Here is a 26459-nt window from a genome sequence, read left to right on the forward strand (position 1 = left end):
AAACAAGTCTCCAATTCATCCCCCAAAGCACCCTAGGCAAAACTATGCAAGGCAATTAAATTAGTTTACCCCATGATACTCTAAAATACCAACACCTGCTATTAGTTACTTCTCCAACCCAGGAAGCCTAATAAACTTAACCATTTCTTCCTTTCCCCACCTCCTCCAATTTACCCTAAGCAAATAGAATTTATGAAACTCAGAAGGCTCTTTCCAGAAGCTGCCCTTCCAGCTCTGCTTTTTCCTTGTGCACAACTGAAGAGTACTGAAAACTACTATCTACATGTGGAAATTCACCTCCCAGATCAATTTTAATCTTGATCCTTGAGCTGGTCCAATCACATCCCACATTCCCCTTTACTGACTTGAAAAAGGGACATTTCAGCTATTTATTCAGTCAAAGACAAGTGACCTGAACAAGCTGCAGTTTAGATCTGTACTAAAATAATTACAGTATTTTTGATTTAGTGACTAAATTAAAGACAGTTTAAGAAAGTTAGCGTCATTGACTCCATTATTTCAACAAGAATTCAAAATGAGTATCTAAAACAGTAAAGCCACCACTATGAGATACTGCATAAAATGAGGATTCTACTTTCTACTACAATATAAAATTTTCCAAAATTTACCTCAAACCCTGGATTAAAAAAATTAGAATTCCTTCTTACCAAGACCAAGCCAAAGCACATCCTAATGCAGATTTTCAAATTAATTTGACTGTTCACAGAAGGGAAGAAGTGTACTTCCTCAGCCAACAATTTGATATTCTTTCATAAATTCACAATTTACCAAAAAAAAAAAAGGACAAGTGTTCGTCTCCTCACTGTTTCTGAAAGCTTTCCCCACGTAGCCTTGTCAACGTACTTGAGCCCTGCATCACCCCAACTGCTCTTTAAGTATGAAAGCCCGAGACATCTCTGCCAATGCAACTTAATCCTGACCTACAGCGCCCTTTGCTATTCCATGTCTACACTTCGCAGCATGGATGGTCAGCCATGCCAAGTTGTATTTTTTGGCAATAGGCATAAATGGAGTAGGATGATAAAACTTGTTTGAAACCAAGGGTAGAACAATGCATTAACAATGCATCCTTGCAGGTCCACATTAAATAGCCAGCTTAACTTCATATCTTGAATAATTGTTAGTGATCCAGATTTACCTGATTTTATTTTTTTACAAATTTATAAATACAGCTATCTATTGTACACATAGTGTACTCTGGGCACTTATCCCAAAACTAAAAATCACAGCATTGAACTCAAACCTATAACACAAGGACATCTGGAGCCCAAACATATGCTTTCTTCAATCTACTTTACAGAAGTTTGAAGTTTCTTCACAAATTTTTTTTTGTCTACCCAATGTAGAACAAGTTGCAGTACTGCGGCATGGAGGTGATGAATGCATGTTATCATCAAGCCTCCCATAAGACAAACAGATGGAGTCTTCTCACTAGCAGGCAATGAAGATGGTGTGCTTTAGTGATTGCTGTTATTTGACTCTCCAGAGTCAGTAATGAGCCCTGTATGTCCTACGCTGAATACTCTTCTACGTGTTAAAGGGCAAGTGACCTTCATTGCGAAAAAGGTAGTAGAGTTTATAAGCACATCAAAACAGTTACTTATTAACATGACTTCAGTCTTTCTGGGATTTAATTCAGCACCGACACTTCAATTCCCCCACTACCCACACAGTGAAGCATGAGAAATAGGAGTCTATGCCAAATAAAAAAAAACATCAGCAGAACTGAATCTCATCAACATATCTGTACCCTTATATTATACCTCTGTAAAAGTGGGGCTATATAGATGAGAATACACCTTGCGATAGGAATGAGCCCTGAAAGAGACTCCATATGCCAGTGCTTTGGGGGAGAAGAGCAACAGCAACAAATCGTACTTGAATTTTACAGCTATTACTTTAAAAAAAGTGACCACAGGATGTCAGACTTAGTTACTTACCTCTTAACACTTGCTATAGGCTTTCACAAAGATTACCAATAAAAATACAACGAGGCGTACTTGTGGCACCTTAGAGACTAAAATTTATTTGGGCATAAGCTTTCATGGGCTAAAACCCACTTCAGAGGTTTTAGCCCACAAAGCTTATACAGACTAACATGGCTACCACTCAAACCTGTCACAATACAAATACATTTCAAATGCTGCAGACTATGACAGAGATAGTTTCAGCAAGCAGAACAGCATACATATTGAAGACTAGCTTACCTCCTCCCCCAAAAAACATGTAAAATCAACCTTCCTCCATCAGACACCACAGCACGTCTTATCACTGACTCTTCAGAAGACCTCGTCCATGCCACTGGAAAGCCCCAAACCCTCCTTCCCTAAGGCAAAGGCCACAAGAATCAACCATCTGGATTAACTTTTCTTCTCTGGACGCTTCTACAAAGTGATATGTTAGTCCATGTACATCCTCTCCCCCCTTCCCTTTCCCCCTTTTATTTGCTGCTTTCTTGACCTTCAAAGGGTCAACCAATATTTAACAAACAGGATCAATACCACAATAAGTAATAAATAGCCATCACACAAGATTATGATGAGACTATGTACATTCATCTATAGCGATTTTCCTTTTACTGAAGTTTAAAAAATATTGTGGGAGATAAAAACCTCAATAATTTGTGCAAAAACTGTTAAAGTATAATTATAATGTTGGTTATTACAAACTTGCATTTGCCTTGATTGAATTTTAAGACATCTCTAGGATTTCAGTTTTCCGTCAACATGACAGACTTCCACGGTATCAATAACACATCCCCACAATCCATAAAACCTGGTTACACAGATTCTGAAATACAGTTTTTATAACTTCTATTTTACTTTATTTTCTGTGTTATTTTATTTCATGGTACGTTTTGCGAGAAGATTTTAATTGCAAGATATGAATGTACTGCAAATAGCAGATCTTAAGTCCCAGGACCATTTTGGTCAGAAAGGTTAGCAGACAAGCGAGATTGTGGGTATGTCTACACTATAATCCCAGGTGCAGTTGCAGTTCAGACATACCTACCTGTGCTCACATGACTAAAAACAGTGATGTAAATGTTGTAGCATGGGCTTCAGCAACCCAAGCAGGTCCCCAGGGTCCGCAGCATGCTTGTAGAACCATCACATCTATACTGCTATTTTAGCCATACTAACACAGGTAAAGCTAGTGCAAGTATGTTTACCTAAGCTGCAATCACTCCTTGAATTGCAGTTAGCTATAACCTGTCTGATCAATGACCAAACCCCTCTGGTACAAGATAAAACTCATCTCTATACCAGATTCGTATCTCAAATAACATATCTTGTAGGAAAGTTTAGGGATGGACTGAGTTATCAACAGCCATAGGCCTTTTCACAAACCCCTTCCTTTTACAAAAGAATTCTGGAAGTTTTTATCCTTGAAACTAAGTAAAATAGTTGGTAGTTGGAAATGTTTTGTAGAAGACCTTAGTAACCTCTCAATTTATGTTTCCCCTTCAAGGTGAAAAGCTTGCAATTCCTTGAATACTTAAGAGGGCATCAAGATGTATATTTTCAAAATGTTATTTCTAAACACAAACATTTAATGTAGCAGCTTTCTGTGCAAATGGTAAGATTTTTATATACCAACACAGAATCCGGTGACCTTGCTACAATTGTTTATTAATAACAGAAGCCATCTAAGTACAGAATATTTATATTAATTGGAAAATGAATTCATTATTTGGCAATGCTTAAGCAACTTCCTTACCAAATTTAGAAAGACAAGAATCACCTCTCCCAAGCCTGTTCAGAGAATGCCTACTGACATGACTATTTAAAATTAATGATTAAACTTAATTCTTAAAGAGAAAGACTATTTTGGGAGCTAAAACCTTATATAGAATATAAGCGTGTTTGGATCCATTTGAAGCAGAATTTCAACTTCTTTTAAACCCTGATGAAACTCAAAGGCTCTCAGAAAATGGATTGAATAGAAGAAAAAGTTAAAACTAATTTTAAAGATGTTTTGAGAACTTCCTGCCACAAAGGTAAAATAACCATCAAGAAGAGCAGTTACAGCATGTGGCATATGTATTAACAGATTGCATATTTTGTGCTAAAGATGCTGCCATGAGCAACCTCAGAAAGTGTTGAGCCCAGAAGGTATGACAGCAGCTAATTTTTTAATCTTGTCAGACTCCAGAATAGGGGTTTTCCTCCTTCAGTGAAACAAGGAAAGAATACAAAATATCTCTGAATTTATCAACCAGCAGCATACTCTGCTCCCATCCCTCAACTATATAGGCCTCCTCACAGCTAATTTTATTGATCTCTGAAAGAAAGCAAACTGCAACAAAAAGGAGTCCAGGACAGCATCAAGAAGCAACAACCTTCTAGTTCAGAGTGGATTCTTCAGCATCATGGGGAAGATGAAATTTGTAAAAGCATTGCCAAGGGATTAGATTTAAAATCTTTGTAATGATTTTAATGTTGAAATGCTATTGTAATAAGATAGTAACAGTTTCTCCTGTTAATCATGATTATTTAAAATTAATGATTGGTTTATGTATCCCTAGTTAGGAAACAAGCTGGCCTTAGTAAACAGAGGTAAGTAGTGGGATTTAAATTTAGAACGTAAGATACTTAATATTCATTTGTTTCCCTGTCTCAAGACAGCTCCCTGAATAGCTTCGTTCATGAAACTGAATTTAAATAATTTCTTTAGTTTCATAGGACCTAATTAGGACTACTTACCATTGCCTATTTATAAACGGTTCAGTCTATCCACGCTATACCAAACAGGATTTACCAACCCTCCTTCACCCATCTATATGTGGTTTTAGTTATCTATGATACACTGAGGCCATGTCTACACTATGGGGACTACAGCAGCATACCTATGGCACCACAGCTATGCCTACATAACTCCACAGCGTAGACACAGGCTACAGTGATGGAAGGGATTTCTCACATCACTCTAGGGACACAACCTCCCTGAGTAATGGGGGCTAGGTCAACAGAAGCATTCTTCCGTTGACCTAGCTGCATCTACACTAGGGGTTAGGTCAACATAACCACAGAATTCAGGGGTGTAGGTTTTTCACATCCCTGAGCGGCACAGCTATCTCAGCCTAAGTTTTACGTGTAGACCACTTAATCCTTAGACAGGATTAACTATCAATTTGGGGAAAAAATATACTTTGGTCTTAACTCACCAAAAGAAGACTGACCCAACTGAAATGGGCCCACTTTCAAAGGTATAGTCTCTATTAAGAGCTCACCAGACACACAGAAGGGATTGCAGCTGAAGTAATTATTATTGCTTGTCTGTTTTGTTTTTCTCTTTTCCTTTAATAAAATAAACAGATGATCGTCATTGTTTTGCTTGTTTTTAAACTGTAGGGTCTCCTAAGGAATGGCAAACAGTGGGAAACACTTCCCTGAATTGGTATTAAGAGGCAACTATTAACATCTGGCCTACCTTTTCTTGTTTCTCTCAATTATAAATTTTACTAATTTGGGGAATAAGATTACTTGGTGCTCAAAAACCAGAAAATACCCATTCTACTCCACAATACGAACAATCTCTTAAAAACTGAACGGTCTATACTTGATGTTTATTTATAGTAGAGCCATAGAAGATACATGAAACCAAAAGACTGGCAACATCAGATTTTTCAAGTCCAAAGATATTACTCTTAGGATAAAACAGACATTTGCTGTGTGAATTACACTGGTTTGATCTCAACTGCTTTAAGGAGTTAATTAGAAAAATATTAATCTGATCTGGAAGTTACTGGATATATGATTTTGCAGCGCTCATCAATAAAGGCTGTTACCAAGGTTTATGAGAACGACATTCATTATTTGCATTGGCATTAGGACATTATATAAACTACAAACTGAAGTTATGCCTTGCAACTTCCATATGGCTGAATATTTAGCATTATGAATTTATCAGAAAATTGTGTGGCTTGGTGGGAGAAACTAATTATGTTACAGAAGTACAACAAGAACTTACAGGAGGAGCTGTACTCATTCTGGTGATTCCAGTAACAAAAACAATTTAATTACTTATTTCTATTAGCACTGAGAGAGCCAAGCTGCCTTTTCTTCTGGCTCACCCCATTGGAAGCGTTATCTTCCAACTGCAGGGCCAAATACTATCCTCACTTACACCTTTGCAGCCACAGTGAAGATATCCTGCTCACACTTGTGCAGTTCTGTTATGAAGACAGAAGGGCTGCACAGCTTATGAACAAAATTTTCGGAACATGCATGCCTAAAATTAGCCTCCTACCTCAAAGCAGCCTGATTTTCAAAGGTGTTGGACACCTGAAACTCCCATTAAGTGCAAAGAAACCTGGATTACTCAGCACTCTGAAAATCAGGCCACTTCTTTAAAGTTGCTTTAATATAGGTTTAGGAATCTTGCTTTAGGCACTTAATTAGTAAATTTTAGCCCAAGTTCTTAATAATTCAGTAGTCTCCCTATGACTATTTATGTAGCACAATCCAAAGCCCCTTCTTGTTTTGTTTTCCCTCATGTAGGTCATATAGGTCATATCCCATCTCCAGATTTATGCTCTTTTGTACAGGGAAGCACCTTATCTGGTATATGAGGTTTTTAGCACAGCTTTGGCTGCTGTAAAGTAATTTTTCGTAGTACTGCACAGGTGTAATTTAGGGCAAAATTGGTCCACGCAATCTAGTAGTTGTGGTACATGAGCCAAAAAGAGCTCAAGTTGAATCTTTGACATCTGGCCGAGTTTACAGGCCAGGCACTGATAAGACATTTTGACTTGTAACATGGGCACACTTGGAGTCATTAAAAGCAGTCTTATAAAGATCTGTGTGTTGATTCTTTTCTGAAAAGAATCAACTCAAAGAAGTGACTGGCCCTTTTCCTCCCCATCACATCTTCAGGGAGTAGCTTTCCCTCTGAGCTTTTGTAACGGCACATATCTTGACTGGGCCATGGGGCACCACCACAACAAAAAAAATGAAGGGGTCTAGTAAAGAGAGTAGAAAACAAAGAGGAAGACATATAACCATGTACCTCCTATGTGCTCTACAGAGTATTTTATAATCTAATGGTAGGCCTAGGGAGTCAATTTTACTCTCCATTCAGTGAGCTACTCAAAAACCACTACCACGCAGGACTGGATTTGAAAACCCTGAACAGTCAGCGGAATCAGTCAACTTAAATAGCCTTAAAAACGGCTTAAACCATTTCTTTGCCTGGCCACTTACACCATCCACAGCTATTTTTAAGAAGCGTTTTACAACCAGGTTTAACACTTCTGACTGTCTAAAGTTAACGCAGCCAAACCTTGTTAGTCAAACTCATTTTAAACATGATTCACACTATTAGTTTCACTACCAAGGTGTAGCACAGGGACAAGTCTTCATTTTCACTACCCAGAATTTACTTCACTAGTATGATCCATGTTTAGGCAATGTTCATCTATCCAGAGAAAAATGGGCCACTGTTAGAGGAACTAGGATATTAAGTTGGAACTGACAATACCAAACGCAAACCAAGGAGCTATGCTGCTCCCTACCAGCCAGGGAAATGGCCCACTTTTCATTGCTGTCCCTACTTTCATGGTCCTTCTCCACCCAGCTGTTATAGCACCAAGGACCTATGACTCTACACCAGAACAAAGCCCCTGGTCTTCTATGCATACAGTACTCTTCTATTAGTGGATCCTAGAGCATGAACTCTCAGGTCTGTAAACCAGATTTTATTTTATTTCAAGTTGGTGATGAACATTTCAACAGGCTGTCTATAAAATGTAATCAAGTCTTACACAATCAGCCCTTGGTCTCCCACATGGAATACTGAAGCCTTCCAAACTCGTAAGGCCACTTTAGAGATGAAAACACTGACTAACTTAATGAAACCTGGAGTACACAAAATGGACATGTGATGACAAATACCTAAAACACTTAGTTGAGGGCATATGAATTTTCAAGGTGAACAACAACGCAGGAAGCTCAAGGACAGAGTGTCCTTTGACAAGTAACTGAATCCTCTAAGCAGCTGCAAGTTCTCTTTCACAAACACAGAGTCTGCTACCACTCTCAGTAATACTTGGAGTTCAGATTTTGCAAAGACTTCAACAGAAGATATAAAAAGCTGGCATGCCTGCAATTCTAGCTCCAGGAGTCCTGTTCCCTTCTGAAGTAGCATGAGGGTTACTCTACTTGTTGCACTGAACCAGGTTGCACAAATTAAAATTTATTGGGAGGTGAGTGGGAGAGAAACTAAGCCTTCATCTTGCAAAGTTATTTTTCCTGATCTTTATACCTTTGCAAGGTCACTCCAGCTTCTGCACAGCTCTCATGTTTGTAGTTGAAGGAAAATCAGTGCACACTTCTTAAAAGGTGGCTAATTTTCCTATAACTTCTGTGCAACAGGATCACAAATTAGTGTCTTAGGTACTTCTGCTCCTGCTTCTTCCACCCTTAATTCTTACTGCCTATATAGCACAATGCAACAACAGAAGTTAATTTCATCCCAGTCTTTTTCTTTCCATCTTTAATTTAAAGCGATTACATGAATTTTAGTTTGCATTAAGCTGACTTTTTCTTGGTCAAGAACAAAAGCGCCAAGTGCCATCCAAGTTGTTTCACTTGTGTCTCTCTCTCTACCAAAGAAGCTCAGTAATGACACACAGCATTCCTATTCCAGTTCCAGACCTTCCCAAACAGAAATTGGGAATGGTGTCATCTGTACAGAATTGTGTGAAAGCTGTATGTCATGGCAGAGTGTCCACTAGAGACGAGGATGGGACCAAACTAATTTCACTTTTCAAAAAGTGCCCAAATGTAACGCACGCTAACACGGATTTCTCCACCCCTCAACCAACCTCGCCCCGAGAGGGCATTCCTCCACAACATTGCAAAAAAACTCAACCTAAGTCTCCACAGCAACAGCAGCTGGTACACAGCCCATGCCTTAGTGGGAACAGAATAATTTCTAGAATTTCTTCAGAAGGATATACATGCACTTACCTAGATCTTGGAGGATAGCTCGTCTTCCTCGATTATTCAGCACAGTTAACTATAGCACAATCTACTTTAAAGGAACTGTGACTCTGCACCCCATATTCTTCACAGTGATATTGTGATATAATTATGACATCATAATGTATTTTATCCAATCAAGTCATGTGAGATGTTATTGGAAAGATTATGATTTGCTGAATATAAATATTCTGTTTGTATGCATGTATCATTTTTGTATCTGAAGTTATGAATATTGACTATATATCTATCTCAAATTTAGTTACACAGGTTACACTAGACAAGATGTTTTCAGTCTAGATAGTGAGTGGGGAAGGGCCTACTCAGGGCAATGAATCATTAGGAAAAAACAATAGGCCTTAAGAGAAGCTTATCTCCCACCTGGGGAACCTTCCTGAGAACACTACAGATGGCCTCCAAGTAATGGCTGCTATGACTCTTCAAAGACCTGTGATGTGACTGCATGTCTCTAGACTCCATCTTGGGATGTCAGTGTTTTTCCACAGACTGGTCTGGGAACTAAGCTTTGAAACAAAGGGTTCCTACCATATGCAAAAGCTATAATGTGGGGAGTGACATCTGGTGTTCTTCACTCCCCACCCAAGAGGGCTCCTGGAAACATCTGAGGAAAAAAGACTGAACTGGGGGAAGTCCTGGACCCAGGCTAAAGGGATTTTTAGCCTGTGAAAGAAACACCTGGGGATTCCAAGCTGTAAAGTGCAGCTTGCCCCTAAAGAATCTACAGCCTGCTTGTATCATCTCTTAGGGTGAGAATCTGCTATTCATACCCTATTTAGGATATTAGTTTGCATTTTTTGTTTATTTGCTAAGTAATCTGCTTTGATCTGCTTGCTATCACTTATAGTCACTTAAAATCTATCTTTTGTAGTTAGTTAATAAACTTGTTTTTGCTTTATCTAAAATCAGTGTGGAAATCATAACTCAGGGGCAAAAGGCTGTTGATATTCCTCTCCACATTGAGGGAGGAGGCAAATTTTATGAGCTTATACTGTACAGTCCCCTGTGCAGCGCAAGACAGTATAATTTGGGGATTATACTCCAGAGGGGTTGCATGCCTCGGAGCTGGGTATAGCTTTCCCATGCAGGGGCTGGTCATAGAGCTTGCTTGTAACTGCAGTTGGGTGTCCCCCTACCTGTATGTATGCTGGTGAAAGTGCAGGCTGGATGGCTCCGTGGCTTGTCACGGCAGTACAGTGTGAGCGGGAGCCCAGGCTGGTGGGCCAGGGGCTCAGTGGTACCCCAGTTCCAGGCTACACCTTGCAGGGGAACCCATCACAGGAACTTCTGTATGTTCTCAGCCAGGACTTTTTAGGGCTTGGAAGAAATAGTTTTGAGGGTGAAATGAATGTCACGTTAGCAACTAGCTTTAGGCCCACAAGAGGCAGACATGTGTCCAGTTTGTTTTCCTCAAATACTATATGAAAAAACTTTGAGGAAAAGAAAAAGCAAAGAAGGTTAGCAGTAGTTCAGTAGTTTAGTGATATTCTGGCACAACATCTTGACTATCAAACTTCCTTAGAGACCATCCCTGTCAGAAACTGGGTTCAGTTAAATCAATCTTGCATATAGCATAGGAGATAAAGGAGAGGCAAGCAAAGGCCCAAAATAGTGATTGAGAGTGGATATGGAGATTTAGCTCCAGGGATGCCACATCTGGGAGGCAAAAAAACCCTAAACAAAACAGGAGAACCACACTGCTGAAATAATTTCTTGGTTAAAGTTCATAAAGGGTCTACCCAGGTCTGATACATTTCAACGTGTGAAATTCTTTCATTACTTGACAACTGCGGGTCTGGCAAAGCAGATGGTCTTTAAAAATTAAACATAGCCACTAGTTCAGAAGTCTGGCATAGAAGAATTACTGACAGAGCTGCTACACAAGCAGAGCATTTGTTTTCTTGGCATTCTTAGATACTCCTTTAGGAGTGAGATCTAATTAAACCAAGGAGAAGCAAAACCAGAAAGATATGCTGGAAGAGCAAACTAAGCATGCTTGCTGTCCACTCAGTAGCACACGGTAACTGAGAAACTAACAGTAGCCTGGGTACAACTTGGGTTGGTGTTCAAGTTTTCATCTAATACTCTCGCTTGTCCAAGCGGGTTACAGACAAAACCCCATCTGAAGTGATTTTGTCCACTGGGTCAGAGGTATATTCTCACTTACCAGCTAGCTAATTTGCTTTCGGTGCTTGGTTTGGCTCTTCCTCCTCACTTGCTCTGACATGTTGAGCAATTAAGGATTTGCCCACCTTGAGGGCTCCCCCCCTCCACTTTTCCAGAGTGATGCTTGCCAATTGCCCGCTCTACCTCCTTAACAATGCTTGAACTTGGAAAGCCTGGTAGGATGAGAGTCCATGGCTCTGTTTCAACTGAGCCACAGAAAGCAAGTTACCCAGCAAACGAGAACAAGCCTTGCTGTAGATCAGTCCGACAGCATACACATACTAGATTCTGGAAAGCACTATCTAACTGAAAACCCAGAGTAGGGAAGGAGAACAAAAGATTCCAGGCTCAACTTTAAGAGGGAGTTTGAGAGCAAAGGAGCAGGGGAAGGAGGAATAGAAACCTCCAAACCCTTCTGCTGCTCCCCATGAAGAAAGCTTCTCGGGGAAGCCCTGCTCTAAATATCCTGCAAGCAAGGGCTGGGTCCACAACCACCTGCATAATTTGTGCATGGAGAGAGTGAGAGCACAGGGAACACCAGGTTACAGCTCTACAAAGCTTGTCTATTGCCATCTCCCCTCTCCAGCCCAGATGATGGGGGGGTGGGGGAGGACAGGGATAGCTCAGTGGTTTGAGCATTGGCCTGCTAAACCCAGGGTTGTGAGTTCAATCCTTGAGGGGGCCATTTAGGGATCTGGGGCAAACATTGGGGACTGGTCCTGCTTTGAGCAGGGGGTTGGATTAGATGACCTCCTGAGGTCCCTTCCAACTCTGATATTCTATGATTCATGGCTCTGGCAGACTGAGCTTTAATTGATACTGGCCAGCGAAATTTTGAGGGTTTGTAGGCCTTCTAGAGTCTGCATCTGATTAAACTAAATTATCCATGATTAAGTCTACATTTGTCAGACATCACAGAATCTGTGACTTCCAGAGACCTCCCATGACGTTTTCTGCTTCAGCCCCTGGGACTGCAGGACTGGAGTTGGCAGCCAGCGGGGCCCTGACAGGGTTCCAGCAACAAGCAACAGCCTCCTCAGGTGGCCTTCCTCAGGGTTGCAGGGACTGGGGGGAGAGAACCACGCAGCTCCCAGCTACCCTGGTGGCAGGGGAAACCATGGACCCGCAGCAGCAAGTCAGACAGATCATGGCTTCTGTGAATTTTTTGTTTATTGCCCGTGACCTGTCTGTGACTTTTACTAAAAATAACCGTGACAAAAGCTTAGCCTTATCCATAATGAATCTGGCTGCCTGAGGTCTTTCTTTGAACCCTGAAAAAGAGAAAGGAAATGACTGTCCATTCCCCTGAATATTTCTGATCTAAGTACAGAGGAGGTCTGCTCTTGAAATCCAGTGGGTAGCAGCAGGCTTTTCCCTTCATGTTCTAGATTGGGACCAAAACTCCCAAGGAAATATCGTGGTTAGCTGAAATGGGGACAGGCTTTCCTGTAAAAGCTAGGACAGATGCACAGAAGCACCTTGTCATTACAGAAGATTAAAGATGGAGGAAGACCGGAAAGAGCAGAGAGCTCTCCCATGCTCCTGGTTGAGTTGATCGCTATTCAAAAACTACCTTGTGGATAAAAGAACCACAAATCAGAGATGAGGTTCAAAGGGAGGTTCACAAAATTGAGGAAAACCTCTTCCAACTAATTAGAGGCAATATAGAGCTAGCTAGAGGGCAAAGTTATGCCACTCAAAGTATAACTAGCATAAGAGGTCCCCTACTGATAAGGTCTTAAAAAGTTTAGCACAAAGACTTAAATCCTAAAAGAGCTAAGAGCTGGCTATTGACCGAAAATTTCGGTAGGATACTCAAGATAGGCCAGAATCCCAACTTAGGCAGGAAATCCTCACACAAGTTTAAAAAAAAACAACCCTCTAATATAAAGCAACAGAGGCATTTTTCATGGGTACAGCATCGTTTGGGCCACCCAAATGCAAATCCCAAACTCCTGCAGCAGTGTTCTGTTATGAACCAGGTAGAGACCTAGGGCACCTGGTTTGGCTATGGAAAATCTTGATGTAAGGGGGGAGAAACTCTTAGGTATTGGGTGAGCATTAGCAGGTCTGCCTACCAACTCCACCTTCACCAGGTAATTAGGATTAAAGAAATTTCCATCTTAGGTAGACATACCCATGCCAGCTCGATCGTAGCTAGCAAAAACAGAAGCCTCAAACTGCAGTGCAGATATACCCTTAGAGCATTAATGTAAGTGACAGAGGAGGAATGTGAAGCCCAGTGGAAATTCCAAGGAATAGTAAATGCATCCCATGTCAGTGCTGCAGTGTCTGGGACTGCAGCGTTTGGGTATCCACTGATAAGAGAGTACTTGGTATTGAATTTCTTGGTGGTTCGGTCTACAACAGGAATTCCGCATTTTCGGGGATTTGCTGCAGTACTTGTTTTGGTAATCACTCTTGGAAATGTCTAAGATAAACATAAGCAGTCTGCTGTACAGTTAGTGTCAGAAAACATGTAGGGCCTTACTGACTATTGCCTCCACCCAAGAGAACAAAAAGGTCAGGGCTCCCTTAGCAAGACAGTACAAAAAAGAAACCCAGGTGGTTCATAACCACAACTACAGCCACAGTTTTGCATTTAACACATACGTTCCCTGTATTAGCCAGTACACTTTGAGGGTGTTTATGTGCAGCCATCTCCCTTAGGAAGCAGGTTATCCTGCACTGAGCAGGTCATCCAGGAGATCTTCTCACCCACAGGCTCACATCCAAGGCAATGTGTATTCTGGCTAGGACCTAAGGGAATGCAATAAAGGTACTTTTTCCCCCCTCCCCACTTTACTACAAGACCAAGCAAATCAAACAACTCTGGTACCTCCTGCATTGCTTAATTGGCACAGTCTTGTGAGTGTCTCCAAATAAACCAATCCTTCAAAAAAGGACACCAAACCCTCTTGGCGGGGGGAGGAGGAGGAGGGAGGGTTACTGCTATATGACATACATTAACACTTGCTGGCCACATGACAGGCCAGATGGAAAAAAGACAAATTGGAAGTGCCCTCATAAATCTTAGGTACTTCAGGTGAGAAGGAGCAATTGAAATGCTATACATCAAAAAGATACTGCACATTATTTCCTAGTCAATTTTGTCTTCTCACTATCCACCTGTTAAGATTGTGAGGCATTAGGAACATGGACTGTATTGGTGTTCCATCCAAAGCTAAGCACTTCATTCACAAATCGTCACCCCTAAAGCCATTCCACAAGGTTAACAAGAAAACATATGGAAACTTCTTGGGTTCCCACCAGTAGATAATGAAATCATCTGTTGGCAAACAAGGTTCTCTACTTCCAACTGGAAGTTAATTTTTTTTCAAAAATCAGTCAAGAAACAGACAGACAAGTTATAGATGCCAGAAATTCCAATTCTGAGGGTTACTATCACCACCTCATTCTTATTTTTCTGAATATTTAGCTCTGAAGACTGATTACTTATCCAGCATGCTGCAAGACAGCAGTATCATCCTCATTAGGAGACCTTCAACTATTTCACAACATTATATTTAAAAAAAGCCACCACTGACACAGATTTAATTGGAGGTCCTATCATTCCCAACTACTCAAAATTACACTCTTGATTTGGTGCCAAGGCAGGTGGCTCAGACTATTCAAATATCACCATCTGAATGTCTAGGGAAAACAAAAACCTCCCTAGCTTGGTCCAGTGACATTTTTACAAGCACTCCATTCGGCATCTTTCTTTCACTTCATTCTGTGAGCTACTTACCTGCTGATAATGTAAAAGATTTCCAGTGGGTAACTATGAAAAGTGGCCGAACAGCAAAGTAGCCAAAGGCAATTTAGGATGCAGTAAAGTATTAACTTACAATGACTCATAAAAATAAACATATGAGGATCTGCATTGGCAGTCAGTTAATCCAGAGTTTCCTAGATTTGTGACCCAAGTTTGTTTATTCCATAGACGGAAGTTTCAAACTACTCTTCCAAGGCAAAAGCACAAAATTGTAATGGGTCAGAAAATATCCTGTGATATTGGAGTGAGTTTTACTTTGATATAGTACCTTGTTATGTAGTTTTACCTGAATGTAGGATATCAACAGACTGTGTATTAAAGATCTGATTTCTAATAACATATTAAGTCCTGTAAGTGATTTTCCTTTGAGCACTGTTCACACACTTCTAGCATTTCCGTAGGTTGGGCTAAGCAAAGTAACTTCTACATTTTCACCTAAAGATGTGTCAGCTTGCCTTTTTTACTTCTTGCACAGTATGAAGCTATCCAGCTTCCTTTGTTAGCAGTAGCACCAGCTCTCGAATCAGCAGGGAGGTATGGGAGACTTACGCTGGTCACTCGACGGTAGATCTGCGCAGCATTTTGGCACTCAGAATAAGGATATTCAGACGTGGCCATCTCAAGCATACACATCCCAAAAGCATATACATCAACGGATTCATCGTATTTCTCCTCATACATCTCGGGTGCCATGAACTCTGGGGTACCTTAAATTAAAAGAACGATTCAGACTCTAAATGTCTCAAAGCGAGCAGAGGCTGCTGGCGTTACTCACCGCAGGAGGAAGTGGATGGGCAGACCTGTGAGAGAAGAGAAAGTGGAGGCAAAAAGAAGAGGGAGGAAACCCTTAGTCACTCTGTTGCATCAATGTACCCCACGGGTGTCCCACTGCAAGGCCTTTGTAAGAAATGAGATGAAAGGGTACATATTTTGACTGCTTTCCACATATGTTACTCAACATAAGGGCAGAAATGGGAAACTTTGGCTACAATAAAAATTGGATCAGGAGATGAAGATCAAATTGAAGACATATGGAGAAAAAAAGTAAAAGACTAGCAAGACTGCAAACCAAATACTAGGTAAAGTTAGATACACTTACCTTTCCTCCCTGTAAGAAAGGAGGCAATGAGGCTTGTTTCCACATACCTATCCTGCCTCTGCTGCAAAAAAGTAGTACTGGTAAGAGCCCACAGCTAGTCTCTGACCTGTAACACTCCATTTACTTTTTGAAGTGGAACTGTTCAGAAAAGGCCTTGCAATGAAAAACCCAGTCACTACAGATATAGAGCTTCATAAGGAATGAATAAAAGTAATTTTCTGCAAAGGCCACTCACCAGAGCCCTTTTCTTCACATACTTACCTTCTCACCTGCAGTATATTTTATAGGCCTACTGCAGATACAGGCAATAGTGAGGAACATCCTACAGGCAAAAAAATACTTAGAAATACAGAGAGATTGAGTTACAGGCACAGAGCGTGAGATTCAACAAGTCCCAATGTAAATAGTTTGCAGAAGATGCACTGCCCCCTAACCCTCAATCACAGCACACTCTCCACAAGTGAAGAGATAGCACTGTATGATCAGGGCTCCTCCAAGTCAGAGATGCAAGAATTTAAGCAGTGAATTATTTCCTGCAAACTAACCAGATTTAAGACTGTTTGAAGATCAGTCAACCTAGCTTCCCTAATCCTTCCCCAAAACCCATAATCCGGAAGTCAATTATATCCAATTAGCCATAGGCTAACAATTGTTAGCAAGAACACAAAGTGATATGATTGAAGCTCTAAGCAGAAAACTAACATGGTACAGGCGTGTTTTGTAAGGAAATTTTATATATTGCCATTGTATATTTTTCCACTTCTATCAATATTTAAATACTACCCTGGTCAGGAAGCAGGAAACATTTTAATAGTGACAGCATGCAAAACATCTGCAAACTTATGTCAACAGTGTATTCAGGAGAACAGGTATAGGACCATTCAGCAATATAAGTTTGCTGTATTTTAATAAACTATAGAGACACTAAATCAGTGTTAGCAGCACATTGAAAAGGACCACCTTGCTCCCTTGTTAGTCTGAATATAATGCAGACTATAAGAACAAAAGTTGATAAAACCAATTTTCCTGGATAATCCAATGGTGTCAGTTTCAAACTAGCTCAAACTAAAATAGGGTACTCTACAATGTTAGATTGACAACCTAGCAGATTTGGGTATGTGGCTAGATACTAAGATAGGTATCAAGATATATTATTGATAGAAAGGGAGAGGTATGTCACCAAAACTACTTTGTGTGCACCCATCAAACAAACTGGCAATAAATACAATTTCAGATTTAAATCAGTTTAATACCCCATAATCCAGCTACAGTGGTTTTATCAACAGTGTTCAACTAAGCCCTGGGGGGCAACATAATAAGCCTATATTCCCAAAATGCTTCCACAGATTGTAACCAAATACTAGGAGCACAGATACAAAACCCTGCAACAAAAGATATTTAATCAGTACAGCAGAATGAGCCCCACAACTCAGAAGCAAAACCAGTATCACTTTTCTGAGCTCAGATCAGGTACTTTAAGAAGAGTACTTGAGTGAAATTTCTGCTGGGAGGGTCAAGTTTCCAAGTAAGTAGACTGGGTCTACCAGCCTCCAAAAACAATATAGGCTTACCTATCACACTCTTGGCAAAGGAAGCTCGTTTCAGGGTTGCCAGACCCAGGTCTCCTATCTTGACTGATCCAGTGGGGCCAGTGATGAAAATGTTGTCACATTTTAGGTCCCGGTGGATAATGGGAGGAGTGCGTGTGTGCAGAAACTGCAAGCCCTTCAATATCTGACGGCACCAACTTCTTAGTACTTTGATTTTCATCACTTTAAACCTTTTCAAATACCTGAGAAAAAGAACAGAGTAAAAAAGGGAACATATATTTCAGGTTCATTTGCTAGGTTTTCACCATTAATTCTATTAACATATAAAAACAACTAATGTACAGAACTGAATCTAGTAATCTAGAGAGTATACTACAATTTATACGTGGCCTACTTATTACATTGAATGGTCCAATTTCAGTGTACTGAATGCTCTGGAACAGTACCGTTCCATGACAGAGTGTCAGCGCTCCCTATTGGCTGCAGAGCTATAAGCTATGGAAGCAGCAAGCAGGTTTTTGGAGATAGGCAGGACAGGAATGGTGACTCTGGCTCTGCAGATCCACTGATCATTCCCCTCCTTGGCAAGGGTGGACAGCAACAGCTGTGACTCAAATAGATTTCATGCTGTCTTTTAGACAGCTACATTAGTCTGGTCCTGCTGACAGGCAGGACTGCAGTTCTTTAAAACTTTCAGAAGAGGAAAGACACTAGTTAGATTTCAAGAATTCATAAATAGCTAGTTCTGTCCTCTACCAAATCTCAGCTTTGCCTTCTACTTTAAGTCTGCCTACACGGCCCCAATGTGACCAGAGTCTTTAAGCAAGTTGCCAAGCTAACCTCCATATAAAGTACATATTTTTAGTGAGCCTAAGAGCTGGCTTAGCCTATCTAGTTACTTTACATTTTGCTGTTTAATTTTGTTTACTACCCAGGAGGTAACTGCTGAATGTTCTGATGGATAAAATGGAACGCCAATTCTATAGTTGTAAAAATTGCTGATTTGACACAATATGACTTCAAATGCAGATAGCTGAAGGTTTCACTTTTTTTTTATTCAGGTTCTAAAACCCTTTATTTCCAATTATTCCTTATTAAAATTGATATCTTCCATGCTGCACCACTGGTTCAGCAAAGCTATTCTCCCCCGACCCCTGCCCACCATTCATTTTTCCTCTAATGTAGTGTTTAAGTAGCTAGTTCTGACCACTATCTTATATAAATATGCCTTTTCCTGGACACAGCAGAGGAAAAGAACACTGGAGAATGTCAAATTCTGAATGAATAGAAGTTTTGTTGGGCAGTGAGTGACAGCTATGAAGTCACCACAGCAACCACTCAGCTATTGAAATATTAATACAAGCAACTCAGCCAGGGACCTAGGGTACAGTTCAAACTTGCCTCAACTTGACTAATCAAGTTAGCTGTTCTCAAAGGTCTCTCAAGAGATGTAGGAAAGGATTTGATCACTTAAAACCCAACTGAAAACACCATCTGGACTCATTACAGAACACTGGAAAGATGGAGGGACCTTTTAGTCCCAAGGATGCACTCTACTGAATGGACAATACAAATTCAACAAACCCAAACCACCTTTCAGAGAAGACATGGCACAGTCTCAAGTTTCTTGACACTCTATTGCTGGTCTCTAACATGGGTTTCAAAAAGGTCTAAATACAAGAGTCAGGCCAGAGATGGAACTTTTGTTTCCAGGCTTGTTAACAGGCTTCATCTGTGTCCACTTCTATACAGGTTTTTATACCAACCTCATCACCATTGTCTCTGAACACCAACAAGTAGTGCATTAAGTAATATGACTAACATCTGTCATGCATGGGTTGGTGTTCTCATCTTCTCCCTAGGAGGAGAATTGTGTATGCAGTGTAAGGTTTTCTTAGTTTTAAAAGCGTACACGTGGCTGTGTGTTTATATTAGAGAAAGAAAGGTTGAAGAAATGTGCTTTGCACATGCAGAGGAAGGTGGTGACATTTGTGATGGTTCCTAGTTTATTCCAGTCTTGGACCAATCCTTGAGAAAGCTGTCTCCTGCACCACTCCAAGACAGTTGTCCTAATTCCTAAGACCAGCACCGAGGTCAGTACTATGTGATGCTACAAGACTGGGATTATCATGTTTACCCCAGACCACCAATGTGAGTGCTGGGTTCTGTGTATACACTTCATTAGAAGAACTGGTCTTGATTAAATCATTTGGACCAGTGCTTGCATAAGCTCACAGACATTAATTCCCATTACTACAATTCCTCTGGTTCAAAGAAAGCCCTTGAAATCAAGCTCCTAGTGATAATCCTGCTGTAAAACAGCTCTGTAAAAGCAATCAGGAGCCAAATCCAGAGGGAAATCAGAGCACAATTTAATGAGAGAACAAGGGCAGAAAAAAAGCAAGTCCAGGAAGAAAGAATGAAAGAGGCTCTGGTTCATATCAGCTACCACTCATGATTTTGGCCAAAATACTTTTTGCTACTGACACAGTCATTCATCTCTTTAATGCCTGTTCCAAGGGTCAAATGGTAGTTGCACTCTAGTTCAGCTTTTGGGATCTCCAATTACATTCTTGATTCTCAAATATGCTGGTCTACTGCCAGCTCCTCACTCCTAAAGGAACTGGGCTCATATCATCCTGCATCCCTGCAAGATTGATGTAAGTTTCCAAAAACACTGTCATAAGTTACCAATCACGTCACTTTTAAACCTCACACAGACAACATTTTAAAAGGAAAAAGAAAACGTTACTCTAGTCCATTTCCAATGGAGACAATGCATCTTAAAACAAACATTAGTTACCAGGCAAATACCTGCCATCCTAACAGTAATTACATTGTTTCGGACATCAGCAGCAAATCCGAACAAATGGAAAGTCAGATTTGCAAACTGTGCATTGTTAAGTATTCGTTTAAAAGACTACCTGCAATGGGGGGGCGGGGGAGGGAAATGGTCTTAATCCCTTTATGGTGTATGAAGGACCTGAAAAGGTTATTTTCTCCTCACTGCTTGATTTTTATACTAGAAAGTCAGATAGTCTAGCCTGGAAAAATGACGACTGTAGAAACTAGAGAACTATCACCACAAGAGATGAATGAAAGCTGAACAACTGAAAGGAGAAGGGATTTTAGTCAGACTGTTTAGAACTTGGTTTGTTTTTGTTGGCACTATCATTCCTGGAAAACGGTCATGTTTGTAAAAACTGGGCATCCTCTCCTTCAACTAAAGTGTGAGTCTATGCTACACTGAGACTCCCTCAACAAGGCCAAAATGGACATTCCCAATATTTTGAAAGTAAAACCCAAGCAGAAAAAGCCACACAACTGTATTAGACCTTTTCACAGAATACTGCACCCCATATTCTTCAGTGATATTATAATATAATTATGACAATCAATGTATTTTATGCAAGATAAATCATGTGAGGTATCATTGAAAAGGTTATGATTTACTGAATGATTATCCTATTTGTATCATGGAACTTTTTGAATCTGAAGTTCGGCGTATTAGGCATATTTTGTTTAGTTGCTAGGTAAACTCCTTTGATCTGTTTACTATCCCTTATAATCACCTAAAATCTATTTTTTGTAGTTAATAAACTTGTTTTTGCTTTGTCTAAAACCAGTGTGTGGGAGTCGTAACTCGGGGCAGAAAGCTGTTGTGTATTCCTCTTCACATTGAGGAAGGGGGAAAATTTCATGAGCTTACACTGTATAGTTCCCTGTGCAGCGCAAGACTGTATAATTTTGGGTTTACACTCCAAAGGGGATGCGTTCCTGAGTAGCTGGGAAGTTCCCTAGCTGGAGTCTTCCCATGCAGGGAAAATCACAGCGTCTGCATGTAACTGCAGCTGGGTGTGTCCCTACCTGTATGTGGTCTGGGCAGCTTGTCACAGCAGTACAATGTAAAGGGAGCCCAGGCTGGTGGGTCAGGGGGGCTCAGTGATACCCCAGTTCTAGGTGGCACCCTGGGGGGAACCCATCACAGTCATTTTTTATTTTTAACAGTTAAATTTTGTTTAAAGAGAGAACAAAGTCTAGTCTTTGACATAAAAGTGCAATCCTTCCTCTGAGCTACGTGAGCCCCATTCAGTTAACGGAAAAAGAGAACACCATTTCTAAACAGTTTTGAAAACTGAATATCTTTGTCTTATAAATGGCTCAGCCAACTCAACACTGCATCTCTCTTTTAAAAAACAGCAATGAACATTTCATTGGCTTTAAGAAGCAGTTCTTAGATGAACATTAGTTTTTAAAAAGCCACATTAAGTATCCTGACCTGTTAGATAATTTAAATTAAACCTAAAACAGTTTTAAATCTGAATTATATTTATGCTCTTTACACTTCTCTAATCTTTCACAATGAAAATAGACCAGATAATTTTGTTTTGTTTGCAGCCCATTTGAATGCATGTGAACACTGCAGGTCTTATTTAATAAACTACTTATTTAGAATTTATTTAGTAAAACTATTTCTTTAGAATGTTATAGGCTTGCTTTACAAAACAAAACTAACAGACAAATTTGACCGTCCCTTTCAAATTCTGCCAAAGATATGGAAACATGTTTTATTTTAGTTACAGACAACCCTGACGTTCATTAGGACTTGGACAGGCAGATTCCTTAGCAGGATTAGGGCCTAAAAAGTAACATGAAATTAAAGCCATAAGAGTCTACAAACACAGTTATTCTCTTGCTGTATTAGAAACTTTAAGGAAAAAAAAAATCAAAATAGGTTGTGATGACCGCTTCCCAATCCCTCTCAAAAAAAACCAGAGTACAGCCCTACAATAAAGCAGACTTTCCCACATTCAGATAAAGGAAATGAGCAGAAGGCTATGAAGTCCACTAGGCAACTTGCTATAGCAATTTAATGTGGAAGACACTCAGACACTACCGTCATGGGTAGCAGCATAAAGTTGTGAGACTGGTAAGTCTCCCTCATGGCTAGGGACCTACCAATTTCACGACTGTGAAAAACATGTCAAGGACTGCAAATAAGCCCTTCCCATCAAATCTGATCTTCCCGAAATCAGCAGGCCTGGGGAGGCACAGGACTTGTCCTTCCCCTACATAGCTGTTACCGGAGGAAGACCAGACCCACCTCCACAGGCAGTGCAGAAGTGAGGATGTACCACCCTCACTTCTGTGTTGCAGCAGCCCCAGAGCTGGACTCCGGGCTTCCACCCCCTGTGGCTCTTGCTTTGGGTCAGGTCGCCGGGTGGGGGGCTTCTGCCCCCCGCAGCTCCTGCAAGTGCTCAGGGCACTGGGCTCAGGACACCCAGGCTGAGGCCTGCTGCAGCCTCAGGCTACTGCTTCTCCCACACACCCCTGCAGCTCCTGCCAGGGTTACAGACCTGCCGGGGCTCAGGGCTGCCACCCCCAGCAGCTCCAGCCCCCACAGCTCCTGCCCAGCTCAGGGCCGTCTCCACCACGAAGGCTTGGGATGTCCAAACTTCAGGGTTGCTGCCACCACCGCCCGCCCCGTCACAGCTCCTGCCCAGGCTCAGGGCGCTGGAGATCCGGGGCTTCCACTCCCTCCCCACATGCCTTGTGCCCAGGCTCCAGCCGGGACTCAGGGCTTCCACACCTGCAGCTCCTGCCCAAGCTCAGGGACCTGTGCTGTGGGCTGCCACGCCCCACAGCTCCACCCTGTCCCCCCCCACCGCTCCTGCTCAGATTTGGGGTTGCTGCCACCCCCCATGGCGCCAGCTGGGACTTGGGGTGCTCAGGCTGAGGGCTGCCACCCTGCCACAGTTTCTGCCCGGCTCCAGGCTTCTGCCCCTCCTGCTGGCTCCTGCCAGAGCTTGGGGTTTCAGCCCCCATGGCTCCACTCAGGGCACCTGAGCTTCAGGCTTCAGCCCCTGCAGCTCTTGCTGGGGTTTGGAGCTTCCACCCCATGGCTCCTGCCAGGGCTGGGCACCCATTTTTCAAATTGTCTGGGGCCCCTGGGCACAGGCCCCATGTTTTAATCCACCACTAGCCCTGACTAGCAATTAGGATCCCTGGTTAGGGTGCTCCCAGCAGCAATGGGGAGATCAGGCCTACCTCCACCTCCGGGAGCCTCTTCCAGCTCCAGGAAACTTCGCAGCGGCTGCTTTCACAACTGGGCTCTGAAGCATGAATTTGGTAAGGCCCTACTCATGGAGTTCAGCTAAATGACAGTCCAAACCAAAAGGGTCATCAGGATTACCCCCCGGCCCTCTGGCCGCAGGAGCCCTGAGCCTCCCTCCCCAGCCCAGAGGAGCTCTGGGCTGGCCGAAGCCCCGAGCCCCTTCAACCCCCACACCTGACCAGAAGAGCCCCAGGCCAGCTGCAGCCCAGCGCTCCCCCAAGCAGAGGAGCCCCGGCACGACTGGCCAAAGCCCTGAGCCGAGTCTCCCCTGCCCAGAGGAGCCCTAGCCGAGCTGGCTGAAGCCCTGAGCCGAGCTGAGCCAAGCCTCCCATGCCTGGAGGAGCCTGGGGCTGGCTGCAGTGGTGCCTCCCCTCCCCAGACCCAACCCGCCCACTAGCCAGGGGAAAAGCATCTGCATAAGATGTTTTTGATATGCCCCATGCAGGTTTCAAGGCTGCTGAGGAGGCGGTATGTGCCTCCTCAGCCGCTCCGGAACCTGCATAGGGCATAATAAAGCAAAAACTTCACCACCAAACCCCACAACCAGGGGTCCAGTGGCCACAGCCGCACCAGGAGAGGCAGCGCCTCCCCTGGCTTATTGTACCCACCACCCATGAATTGAGGTAAGCCAGGACTGAGTTATCTTCCCATTAGGCAATGCGGAAGCTCAGTCCATTTAAGTTTCCAAATCTGATCCAGTAAAATGATGATTAAGATGTTTCACCTAAAAGTTTTCTATTCCTTCTGTCCAGAGAGTCAACTATGTGAATGAACTTTTAGAGGAAAGCAGTTACACAGCCTGGGGCACACGGTGCGGTGGCAGATAGGCTCCCACTTCAGGAACTAGTGTGCTTGTCCTGTTGTACTGTCCTGGGCTCAGACTCATCTGATCCCCAGTGGGAACAGAAGGTTAATGGGAAGACTCATGGGCTGGAGAGATTCTGGGGCAGAAAACTGTTGTCAAACCCGAACAAATGATGAAAGGATGTGTAACCTCCCAGAGGGGAGATCTGGTTTCAAAAACGTGTAAGATACAAAATAGAGAGGCAGAAATATTGGCATCACTAGCAATCAGCATAGCCTACCAACTAGGCTGTGTGTAATCTGGAACAAGACAAACAAGAACGGTTCAGACTTATACAGTGTAAAAAAGTTTGTTACCTTTTCTTGAGTCTGCAGATTGGAAAGATGTTAATTGACCCATTCAGCATAATGGATTATGTCTGCAACCTAAATTATCTTTAAGTGTCATTGTTAACTATTTACTTGTTTTAGTATAAACATCCAGTCCTTTCCTGCCTCCCACAATTCCTCAAGTGCCAAAACCCTTCCATCCATCTGAAAAAACTTCCAACAACCCAACCTAACACTAAAACTTTATTCCCAAATCCCAATAGCAAAAACAAATAGAATGCACCAAATTCTCTCCTAACACACTTGAAACATGGGTGCATATCCAGAGCTTCACCGGTGGCATGGCTGGAAGCTGGCGGAGTGGAGCGAGCTGGGGCCAGATCGCTCCACTTCCTGCTGCCTGGTGAACACAGGGCAGGCCACACCCCTGCCGCAGTCCTCAGGGGAAGGGGCCATGGGGAAGAGCTGGAGCAGGGGCTGGAGCAGCACGCAGATGCGTACTTGGCATATGGGTAAGGACGGCCCTGCCCATAAGACTTAGGTGTGTGTTTGAGCTGAAGCTGTGATCAACTTGTGTCCAAATGAAAAACTGGGGGGAGAGGCAGGGTTTGAAGGACTAATCACCACCCTGGGCCCTTCTTGGAGTGAGGGGGTGATGTCTGGTAAGCTTATTAACATGTGTAGATTCTTTTACTGTTTTTAAAGTGTTTTCGCTGTAATGCTTTTACCTTGAGAAAAAATGTGATTGTTCATAAAAGCAGTTTGGTAATTTAAAACTCTGGGCATGTATACTATGTACCACCTTGGAGCAGAGAAGCAAAGCACTCTTATACTGGGGAATGAGACAGCGAAGGTAGGGAAGTGTTCAGCCTGGAAATAGCACAGTCCAGAGGGGGAGAAAGCCATGTCTCCACCCATGAAAAGGGACAGTTTAGGGGCCGGAGCAGGTGCCCTTGCTGTACCACAGCAGGGAAATACAGGTGCAACTGCTCTGAACTGTGACAACCACCTCAAATCTTTCCAATAGGCCAACAACTAGTCTACATTAAGGATCTATAACAATAAACCTAGAGCATAGCCTTGTTTGAAGGCTGAACCACCAGAGGTGGGGGGGAGGAGAGAAGAGAGACGGGGGTAGATGAGAGACACAACCCTTTCCTGAACAGTTCCTTGGCATGGCACAGGTAGAAAAGCATTCATGATTGTAACACTTCAGAGAAACAGATGCAGCACAAGGGATAAGCACTTCCCCTACGAACATAATCTAGAATTCTCATTGAAAAAAGGTATTTTTCCTGCTCTGTGCTCATTTGTGGCCATCAATAAACCTCACAAAAACAAGCACGTCAGGGTATTTTGACTGAATGGATTATGAACTTGTTTACACAGACTGTTTCCAGCTCTATTTATTCACTAGAATTCAAGTCCTGTTAAAGACTTAAAAGGACAATTAAATGAATTATTTAATCTCTTCTTTATTACCCACTCACCCCCCCCAAAAAAAAAGCCACACACACCACAATTTTAAGGATTTCCAGTTCCAAATAGGCAAAAACTGTGCACATGTTCAATGAACACCCAATTATGTCTAGCC

General features: G+C 42.1%; 1 protein-coding gene across 5 annotated transcripts in view; it reads right to left on the minus strand.

The window, feature by feature from the left end:
- Positions 1–26459, minus strand: part of WNK1 (WNK lysine deficient protein kinase 1) — a 170543-nt gene that overhangs the window by 82342 nt on the left and 61742 nt on the right. For all 5 annotated transcript variants that reach the window (XM_077827393.1, XM_077827384.1, XM_077827375.1 and 2 more), the window contains exons 3-4: positions 17638–17858; positions 15517–15674 (exon numbers count right to left, since the gene is read on the minus strand). In XM_077827393.1, the coding sequence (XP_077683519.1) occupies positions 15517–15674; positions 17638–17858 (379 nt within the window). The remainder of the gene's footprint in view (positions 1–15516; positions 15675–17637; positions 17859–26459) is intronic.

This window comes from Eretmochelys imbricata, chromosome 1 (genome assembly GCF_965152235.1).
Source record: "Eretmochelys imbricata isolate rEreImb1 chromosome 1, rEreImb1.hap1, whole genome shotgun sequence".
Taxonomy (NCBI): domain Eukaryota; kingdom Metazoa; phylum Chordata; order Testudines; family Cheloniidae; genus Eretmochelys; species Eretmochelys imbricata.